Raw genomic sequence first — 11064 nt, 5'->3', positions numbered from 1 at the left:
GTTAGACAAACAAAGCCTGCCACTGCTAGTGAGAAAAGATAATCACTACTAGTGAGACAACCAAAGCCAGTCACTGCTAGTGAGAAAACCAAATCCAGTCATTGCTAATGAGGCAACAAAAGCCAGCCACTGCTAGAGGGACAACCAAAGTCAGTCACTTCCAGTTAGACAACAAAAATCAGTCACTGGTAGTGAGACAATAAAAGCAAGTAATTGTTAGTGAGAACCAAAATCAGTCACTGCTACTGAGACAACCAAAGTCAATCACTGCTAGTGAGACAAAAAAGTCAGTCATTGCAATTGAGAAAAAAAAGTAAGTCACTGTTAGTGAGACAACCAATGCCAGTCACTACTAGTGAGACAACCAAAGCCAGTCACTGCTATTGAGACAACCAAACCAGTCACTATTAGTGAGACAACCAAAATCAATTTATGCTAGTGTGACAGTGAAAGTCAGTCACTGCTAGTGAGAAAACCAAAGTCAGTCACTGCATAATAGAAAACCAAAGATAGTCACTACTAGCGAGATAACCAAAGCCAATCACTGCTAATGAGAAAACCAAAGCCAGTCACTGCTAGAGAGACAACCAAACCAGTCACTATTAGTGAGACAACCAAAGTCAGTCACTCTTTGTGAGGCAACCAATGTCAGTCACTGCTAGTGAGACAACCAAAGTCAGTCACTGCTACTGAGACAACCGAAGTCAGTCACTGCTAGTGAGAAATCGAAAGTCAGTCAATGCAAGATAGAAAACCAAAGATAGTCACTAATAGTGAGATAACCAAAGCCAATCACTGCTAATGAGGCAACCAAAGCCAGTCACTGCTAATGAGGCAACCAAAGCCAGTCACTGCTAATGAGACAACCAGAGACAGTCACTGCTAGTGAGAAACCCAAAGCCAGTCGCTGCTAGTGAGACAAAAGCAAGTCACTAATAGTTAGACTACAAAAGTCAGTTACTGCTACTGAGACAACCAAGGTCAGTCATCGCTAGTGAGACAACCAAAGTCAGCTGTCACTTCTCGTGTCACAAAAAAGTCAGTCACTGCTAGTGGGACAAAAAAAGTCAATCACTGCTAGTGAGACAACCAAAGTCAGTCACTGCTACTGAGACAACCAAAGTCAGTCACTGCTACTGAGACAACCAAGGTCAGTCATTGCTAGTGAAACAACTATAGTCAGTCACTGCTGGTGACAAATAAAAGTCAGTCACTGCTAGTGAGACAACCAACTACAGTCACTGCTTGTTAGACAACCAAACTCAGTCAGTGCTAGTGAGACAACCGAAGTCAGTCACTGTTAGTGAGACAACCAAGGTATCTTCTACAGAGACAACCAAAGCCAGTCACTGCTAGTGAGACAACCAAAGTCAGTCACTGCTAGGGAGACAACCAAGGCCAGTCACTGCTAGTGAGACAACGAAAGTCAATCATTGCTAGTGAGACATCAAAAGTCAGTCACTGCTACTGAGACAACCAAGGTCAGTCATTGCTAGTGAGAACCAAAGTCAGTCACTGCTAGTGGGACAACTAAATTCACTCGCTTCTAGTGAGGCAACCAAACTCAGTCACTGTTATTGAGGCAACCAAAGTCAGTCACTGCTAGAGAAACAACCAAGGCCAGTAACTGTTAATGAGACAACCAAAGCCAGTCACTGGTAGTGAGAATAAAAGTAAGTTATTGCTAGTGAGAAAACCAAAATCATTGCTACTGAGACAACCTAAGTCACTGCCAGTGAAACAACCAAAATCAGTCACTACTAATGAGACAACCAAGCCAGTCACTGCTATTGAGTCAACAAAAGCCAGTCACTGATATTGAGTCAACCCAAGACAATCATTGCCAGTGAGACAACCAAAGTCAGTCATTGTTAGTGAGACAACCAAAGTCAGTCACTGCTAGTGAAACAACCAATGTCAGTCACTGCTAGTGATACAACCAAAGGAAATCACTCCTAGAGAGACAACCAAAGTCAGACACTGCTTGTGAGACAACCAAAGTCAGTCATTGCAAGTGTGACAACCAAAATCAATCTCTGCTAGTGGGACAACCAAAGACAGTCACTGCTGAGATTAAGACATGTGCAACATCTGGGTATCTTTATTGTAGAAGTTTCGCCATCCAGTGGCTTTATCAATACAAATTCTAGGACATAACTTGAAGACAGTAGAACTATGTACAGAAGATGAGGTAATCAGTCCCTCAACCTAGGAGTAGGTGCGAAGAGCACCATAGTCGTGGAGATTCTGAAGCAGAAGAAAGGATCCTGGCGCTTATATAGTAACGTCAGGTGTAGCAGACGAGGGCATATTCACTGGTAGGCGCGATTCCCCAGTGGAATTAGGTCCTTACCACTGGGGAATCCCGCCTACCAGTGAATATGCCCTCGTCTGCTACACCTGACGTTACTATATAAGCGCCAGGATCCTTTCTTCTGCTTCAGAATCTCCACGACTATGGTGCTCTTCGCACCTACTCCTAGGTTGAGGGACTGATTACCTCATCTTCTGTACATAGTTCTACTGTCTTCAAGTTATGTGCTAGAATTTGTATTGATAAAGCCACTGGATGGCGAAACGTCTACAATAAAGATACCCAGATGTTGCACATGTGTCTTAATCTCATCTTGTCGGTATTATATACCATTCGTACACAGTCACTGCTAATGGGACAACCAATGTCGGTCACTGCTGGTGAGGCAACCAAAGACAATCACTGCTAGTGAGACAAGCAATGTCAGTCACTGCTAGTGATACAACCAAAGGCAGTCACTAGTGAGACAAAGGCAGTCATTTCTAGTTAGACAACCAAAGTCAGTCACTGCTAGTGAGACAACCAAAGTCAGTCATTGCAAGTGTGACAACCAAATTCAATCTCTGCTAGTGGGACAATCAAAGACAGTCACTGCTAGTGAGACAACCAAGGCCAGTCACTGCTATTGAGACAACTAAAGTCAGTCACTGATATTGAGTAAACCAAAGTCAGTCATTGTTAGTGAGACAACCAAAGTCAGTGACTGTTAGTGGGACAACCAAAGATAGTGTCTGCTAGTTAGGCAACCAAAGTTAGTCATTGGTAGTGAGACAACAAAAGTTAGTCACTGCTAATGGGACAACCAAAGTCGGTCACTGCTAGTGAGAACCAATGTCAGTCACTGCTAGTGAGACAACCAAAGGCAGTCATTTCTAGTTAGACAACCAAAGTCAGTCACTGCTAGTGAGGAAACAAAAGCCAGTCACTGATATTCAGTCATCCGAAGATAATCACTGCTAGCTTGACAACCAAAGTCAGTCATTGCCAGTGAGACATCCGAAGTCAGTCATTGCAAGAGTGACAACCAAAATCAATCTCTCCTAGGGGGACAACCACAGTCATTCTCTGCTACTGAGACAACCAAAGTCAGTCTCTGCTAGAGGGACAACCAAAGGTAGTCACTGCTAGTTAGTCAAAAGCCAGTCACTGATACTTAGTAAACCAAAGACAGTCATTGTTAGTGAGAACCAAAATGAGTGACTGCTAGTGGGACAACCAACTTCAGTCACTGCTAATAGGACAACCAAAGTCGGTCACTGCTAGTGAGAATCAAAGACAGTCACTTCTAGTTAGACAACTAAAATCAGTCACTACTAGTGAGACAACGAAACTCAGTCATTGCTAGTGAGACAACCAAAGTCAGTCACTGGTAGTGACACTACCAAAGTCAGAGCTAGTGAGACAACCAAAGACAGTCACAGATAGTGAGAACCATAGTGATTCACTTCTATTGAGACAACCAAAGTCAGTCACTGCTAGTGAGAATGAAAGCCAGTCACTGCCAGTGACAACCAATGTCAGTCACTGCTAGTTAGACAACCATAGTCACTGGTAGTGACAACGAAAGTCAGTCACTGCTAGTGAGACAACCAAAGTCAGTCACAGCTAGTGAGACAGTGAAAGCCAGTCACTGCCAGTGACAACCAATGTCAGTCACTGCTAGTGAGACAACTAAAACCAGTCACTGCTAGTGAGACAAAAACCTGTCACTGCTATTGAGGCAACCAAAGCCAGTCACTAAAAGTGAGACAACCAAAGCCAGTCACTGCTAGTTATAAAACCAAAGCCAGTCACTGCTAGTGAGACAAATGTCAGTCATTGCTAGTGAGAGAACCAAAGTCAGTCACTGCAAGCGAGACAACCAAAGCCAGTCACTGCTATTGAGACTACCAAAGTCAGTCATTACAAGTGTGACAACCAAAATCAATCTCTGCTAGTGGGACAACCAAAGGTAGTCACTGCTAGTGAGAACCAAAGTCAGTCATTGCTAGTGGGAAAACCAAAGATTGTCACTACTAGTGAGACAAGCAAAGCGAGTCTCTGCTAATTAGAAAACCAAAGCCAGTCACTGCTAGTGAGACCAACAAAAGCCAGTCACTGATACTGAGTAAACCAAAGACAGTCATTGCTAGTGAGACAACCAAAGTTAGTCATTGGTAGTGAGAACCAAAGTTAGTCACTGCTAGTGAGAATGAAAGCCTGTCACTGCCAGTGACAACCAATGTCAGTCACTGCTAGTGAGACAACCAAAGTCAGTCACTGCTATTGAGACAACCAAAGTCAGTCACTCCTCGTGAGTGAACAAAAGCCAGTCACTGATTTTGAGTAAACCAAAGACAGTCATTGCTAGTGAGACAACCAAAGTTAGTCACTGCTAGTGGGACAACCAATGTCGGTCACTGCTAGTGAGGCAACCAAAGTCAGTCATTGCTAGTAAGGCAACCAATGTCTGTCACTGCTAGTGATACAACCAAAGGAAATCACTGCTAGACAGACAACCAAAGTCAGACACTGATAGTGAGACAACCAAAGTCAGTCATTGCTAGTGAGAACCAAAATCAGCCTCTGCTAGTGGGAAAACGAAAGATTGTCACTGCTAGTGAGACAACCAAAGTCAGTCACTGCTAGTGAGACTACCAAAGTCAGTCACTGCTTGTTACGGTTCAAATCTTAATCTTTAGCCAGGTTAGTGCACTCCGTAACAACACACTTCAAAGAATGAGAAGATATGGTTCCAAACTTAGAAATGTAAGGCACAAATAATAGTTACTCAGTCTTTTCAAGTTTCTTTTTATTTAAAAGCTTAAATACTTTAGATATTCATAAATATCTATTAAATATCAATGTCAGAAACTTTCCTTCACACAAGAAAACTCTTAAATATAATGTACATGTCAATATGGTCACTACACTTGATAATGATCAGAGGAATATTACCGCTTCCTCAATAGTAACATTACTTGTGTGCAAGTACATATATTGAGAATTAACACTTTCACTGAGTAATTCCCTGGCATAAGGAATATATCACAAAGTTCTAAGCTTGACACTGGTCGTCACATCGTAACCTGAAGATAACAGTATATGATTGTCAGAAGACTTCACAATAAACCACAAGCTGGATCAGGAGTTTCTATAACCCAATTCTCTATCCAAGTGAGAATAAGGCGGAGTACTAGGAGGGTAGCTCAGTCAATGCACACTGAGTCAGCAGAGAGAGTGAACTGCCATATACAGTAAATTCCTTCATGACATCAACTCGTCAAAAGGGGGAGAGTAGAGCGGTGCAAACTACCCACCAATGGAGATACCTTGTTATAAACCTTAGCCAGGTGTACCTACCTAACACATTACTCAAGATATATATATATATATATATATATACATCATACCCGGGTATATTCCTAAATCAGATAATATTATAAACTAGTGGAATCTTTAATTTAGCTAATATTAAAGAAACCCAGAGTATAATATTAAGTGGATAATACATATAAATTAATCACATTATGACCTTGGTCATAGCACACCCCCCCCCCCCCTTTCGGGGACTAAACTTCGCCGTAAAAGAGGACTTCAAAAACAATATAAGCCAGAATACAAGTCATTCCTCTGACAAAGACCCTGATGACAAATGTTGCTTCTCCAACAAGAAAATTAAAAGTCTGGTGTCGCCAAACCACGTATGTGTAGACACCACGTAACCAGAGCTTCTGATAGAGGTGTTTCTCATAAAGAGGCCTTAAGTGACCATTGGTAGCAGGAGAAGTCAGGGTAAGACAACAGGAGACTGCCACCACAGAAATAAGTTCTGGATACCATATGGTGGCTTACGTGACAGGTCTCCTCAGTGGTTACAAGAATCAGATAACTAAGTTAACAAATAGCATTAAGAAAACGCATTAAACAAATACATACCTATAAAAGTGCACTACAAATCCTCTTATAAATTCAAATTTAATTACATGTCTTAAGGACGGGACAGAGTGTCAGCAATAACATTATCAGCTCCTCTAATATGGTTAATACTTATAGAAAAAGGTTGTATCCTAAGGGACCATCTTTGTATTCTAGCATTCTTAGCCTTCATGGTGTTTAAAAAGGTTAAGGGATTATGATCTGTTTTTACTCTAATTTTATGAGGGGTAGTCCCGAGATAGACTTCAAAGTGTTCCAAGGCTAAGACCAATGCTAGTGCCTCCTTTTCAACGGTTGCATAACTTAATTGATGGGGTTTCAATTTTGCAGAAAAGTAACAGACTGGGTGTAAAAGATCAGAAGAGGAAGGTTGTAGAAGGACAGCACCGACTGCATACTCGCTGGCATCCACTTGTAAAGTAAAGGGAGCGTCAAACACCGGACTCTGTAGAACTGGAGAGGAACCAAGTAGACGCTTTAGACGAGTAAAGGCTAACTCACTTGTAGTCGTCCATTTAAAAGGAACTTTAGAACTTTTAAGTTCAAACAGCGGTGCTGCCACTTGCGAAAAATTAGGGCAAAACCGGCGGTAGTAACCGGCCATCCCTAGAAACCTCTGTACACCTTTCTTGTCCTGTGGAGCAGGAAAATCCACAATAGCATGAATCTTTGCATTAACGGGGGCAACCGTGCCTTGCCCGATATTAAATCCCAGATATTTTATCCGGGCCTGACCAAACTCACACTTGGCAAGGTTGACGGTAAAATGGTGGTCATCTAGCCTTTTCAAGAGTGCTTCCAGCCGAATCAGGTGTTGAGGCCAGTCATCGCTGAATACTACTAGATCATCTAGGTAGGCTTCCGTTCCTTCCAAGTCGTACGTTAGCCGATTCATAAGCCTCTGGAAGGTCGAGGCAGCGTTGCAGAGCCCGAAGGGCATCACCCTGTAGTTGAACAGGCCTCCAGGCACGGTGAAAGAAGAAATCTGCGCTCGAGGCGATAAAGGCACTTGATAACCACGCAGGAGGTCCAAACGACTGACATACTTAGCACTGGCAACGCTGTCTATTAAGTCGTCAACCCTGGGAAGGGGGAATCCGTCAGGCACTGTTAGGGAATTTACTTTCCGATAGTCTGTACACATTCTAAATGAACCGTCCGACTTAGGTACAAGGACACACGGTGAAGCCCAAGGGCTTTTGCTATGTTCAATCAAACCATGATCGAACAAGAAACTTATTTCCTCCCGCAACGCTTTATTCTTTACTGGGCTGACTATATGGAGCTTGTTTAATCGGAGCAGCTCCTTGCACGTCAACATCGTGGATCCCCATGGTGCACTGTCTGGGGACATCTCCAAAGAGACTTCCATAAGTGGAAATCAAGTCTCGGATTTCACTTGATCTTTCCTTTTCTAAGTTACCGAGATACTCATCTAAGGTTTCCATTATTTCCGAGTTCTTCAGTCTTATCTCTACTCAACGTGAACAATCTTCTTTACTCGAGTCACCTTCCGGTGACCTCACCGCAGCCACAGGAACAAGTCCCTCGTAGTATTTCTTTAGCTGATTTATATGGTAAGTTCGGGTCGACTTTCTTCTTCCTGGTGTTCTTACCACGTAATTTACCTTACTCAGCTTCTTAATCACCTCCATTGGACCCTCATACTTGGGTTGCAAGGTATGGCCTGGCACCGGCTTTAAAGCTAACACTGTCTCCCACATTTAATGAACGCTCAACAGCAGTCTTGTCATAATGTTGTTTCATACGGTTTTGAGCTTGTCGGAGGTTGTCAGCGGCCAATTGCCGAGTGAAAACCAAGTGTTTTTGCATTGCCGGGGGGATAAACAAAGAAGGCTCCATTTTCCCAGACCATACGTCCTTCAATATTAACGGTCCTCGGACCGCATGACCATAAACGAGTTCAAAAGGACTAAATCCTAAACTCTCCTGTTCGCTCTCTCTTAAGGCAAGGAGGAGGAAAGGAATACCTTCATCCCAGTCCGTTGAGAACTGCTCACAGTATGCCCTCATCATGATCTTCAGGGTTTGGTGAAACCTCTCTATGACACCCTGGGTTTGGAGTCTATATGCTGTTGAAACAATGGGTTTAACTCCAACCCTGGACATAGCTTCACGGAAAATTTTTGATGTGAAATTCGTCCCCCTGTCAGATTGAATCTCCTTAGGGAATCCGAACTGTGCGAAGAATCTAAATAGGACTCACAATAGCCTTGGCACTAATCTTGCGAAGGGGCACAGCCTCTGGATACCGAGTAGTCGTATCCATTATCGTAAGATATTGATTGCCAAGCCTAGTTTTTGGGAGAGGTCCCACACAGTCTATTACGAGCCGAGAGAAGGGTTCGCCTTCTACGGCAATATGTAAGAGGGGCGCAGGAGGAGGTTTATGCGCAGGCTTCCCAATGAGCTGGCAAATAGCACAGTTTCTCAAGTACTCAGTCACGGTATCCTTTATCTTGGGCCAGAAGAAATATCGGGCTAATTTTCCTAGTCTTTCTTATTCCCAAGTGTCCGCCCATGGGGCTAGAATGTGCCACTTCCAATGCTAACTCCCGAAACCGGACAGGTAAAACCAAAAGCTGTTTTGGCTTGAGACATGAATTAGCTGAAGTCGACGGAAATTTCTTCATCAGGATACCGTCAGAGTAATAAAAACATTCTTCCTTACCCTCAGCTTCCATCTCAGTAAGCGCTTGATCCCTTGCCTGTTTCAACGACGGGTCTTCAAGCTGTTCTTTTACTAAATTTTCACGATTAAAATCGCTACTCTAATGGGGCAACATCTACCACTTGGGATTTTGGAGGCTGATTTTCGACTTCTTGTTGATCACTGGCACTGAACAGAGCATCCAAACCCCAATCTGAGGGTTCATCAGGAGTAGGCAGTGGTTCCAAATTCTTAGCCATAACCCTGGTTATGGCTCTAAGAGGGAATAGACGAGGACCTTCCTTACACCCTTCAATGGCATAATTCTCTCCAGAGAACTTCTCTATAACATAAGGTTCTTGGCAAATTCCTCCTCTTCCTAAATCATTACCCACCAATAGATCTACACTTAATGGGAAAATCAGTTTCAGAAAGGCCCACAACAGCTTCACCTTGATATGAATCTACGTTCACATACCTTATGAAGGGGTACTCTTGTGATAGTGCCACCGTAACCTTCTAGCAAAACATCCAGGTTAATATAAGTGTCATCATTTAGAGGAAGTACTCCTTTTCTCAGTAAGGTCAGGTAGCTTCCCGTATCCCGATAGGATACTATGTCCACCATTTGGTCCTCTAACACCAGCCTTACCCTTAAAGAAGTAAGGCAACATGGCTTCCGAAACTGTCTGCGATCAACTCAGAGGGAATTAGGCACTTCGATTTTGAGGAAGACGTCATCTGTACAGGTAATGTTTCAGAACCTGACCGCCTACGGTCTCGATTTAATTGGAAACATGAGCGCCTCCAATGGCCTGGTTTCTGACAATAAGAGCAAGTTGGGCCTCTTCTTGATGCATTTCCCTCGCAAGATGGTTTTCCTTTACCATTACTGTGGACGACACTCGAGTAGGCTTTTGCTGAATGAGGAGGAGAGGTCTGCTGATCCATTTTCCTAGGAGAGAGACTGACTCTTAGGAGAACATAACCTGGCTTTCTCTCTAGACCCTTTTTCCTTGGTCAATTGAGAGGTTATCTCAAAGTAATCAGTTAGAGAAGCAGAGGCCAACACATCTGCAGTCTGGTGTTCGATAACAAAGGAGCGTACATCGCCCGTCAGAGAGTTCTGAAATTCTTCTTGCAAGATCAACTGCATCAGACGCTCCATAGTATCACACCCAGATGACCTCAACCATCGCTCTAGAGCCACCTTTTGCCGGGCAAATTCTACCCAGGTTTGGCCGGGCAGTCTTCGTAGAGAGCGGAAGGTGCGCTGATAACTTTCAGGAAGCAAGTCATACTCCTTTAAAATGATCTTCTTAACTGCCTCGTAATCTGCATATTTATCATACGGGAGAGCTGCAGTACATGATTGAGCCTTACCCTTAAGAGTGGTGTGAAGTAAGGTAGCCCAATGTTCACGAGGCCATCTCATCCCTCGTGCCTGATTCTCAAATGTGTCGAAGTAAGTGTCCAAGTCTGTTTCACAAAATCTGGGCACTAATGAGGCAGCCCTGTGCAGGTCAAAGGTCAAGGTTTGAGTAGCAGGCGACTTACTCTTTTCTTCTTTTTGCCTCTCGAATCTGATGTTTTCCCTCTCGAACTCTTCTTTATACAGCAGGCGCTGGGATTCCAGTTGCTCTGTTTGCAACTTTATAAGATGTTCCAGACGTTGAAAGTGTTAGTGTGAGAGGAGTCAAAGGTACTGGAGGAGTGGGAGGAGAGAGTCCCTCTAGGCAAAGCTTGGGACGAGCTCCACCTCCGGTCGCCCCCACATGACCAGGGCTAGCTAATGGGCTCTCATTACACGAATCAGGCGGTACGTTGTCCCGAGACATAGCCTCCGCTCCCCAAGTGAGGCCTACAAATGAAGCCACCAAATGAGCTACTCCAAGGGATAAAGATTCCTCCGAGGGTGTTTTGTCATGCGAGTCCAACCTCGGGACAGTATCAGAGGGCTGAGAAAACAGTATGTTCTGTATTATAGAACGGACAGTACTCGCTATATAACGATTGTTATATGAAACTCTTAAATATCTAGCAACTTGCCAGCATTGTTGTAGTGGTAAAGTCTTCAGCGTATCTGGAGTCAGGTCCTTCAACTGTGATATGTCACGATCCATGGTCAAGAAGTTCAAAGCTCCCGAAACAGGCCCCCACT

The 11064-nt window shown here is 43.7% G+C and overlaps 1 protein-coding gene across 1 annotated transcript; it reads right to left on the bottom strand.

Moving 5' to 3' along the window:
* Window positions 1–8691: 8691 nt before the first annotated feature.
* On the bottom strand, window positions 8692–10564 carry LOC138855403 (uncharacterized). Its single transcript, XM_070104560.1, has 3 exons — window positions 9893–10564; window positions 9382–9592; window positions 8692–9024 (listed from the first exon to the last, which is right to left on the bottom strand). Exons 1-3 carry the CDS (start codon window positions 10336–10338, stop codon window positions 8692–8694), a joined length of 990 nt encoding a protein of 329 aa, XP_069960661.1. The 5' UTR covers window positions 10339–10564.
* Window positions 10565–11064: the final 500 nt, after the last annotated feature.

The sequence above is a fragment of the Cherax quadricarinatus genome, chromosome 5 (assembly GCF_038502225.1).
Source record: "Cherax quadricarinatus isolate ZL_2023a chromosome 5, ASM3850222v1, whole genome shotgun sequence".
Taxonomy (NCBI): Eukaryota; Metazoa; Arthropoda; class Malacostraca; order Decapoda; family Parastacidae; genus Cherax; species Cherax quadricarinatus.
The sequence above is the reverse complement of the archived record's forward strand: the minus strand, read 5'-3'. Positions and strand labels throughout refer to the sequence as shown.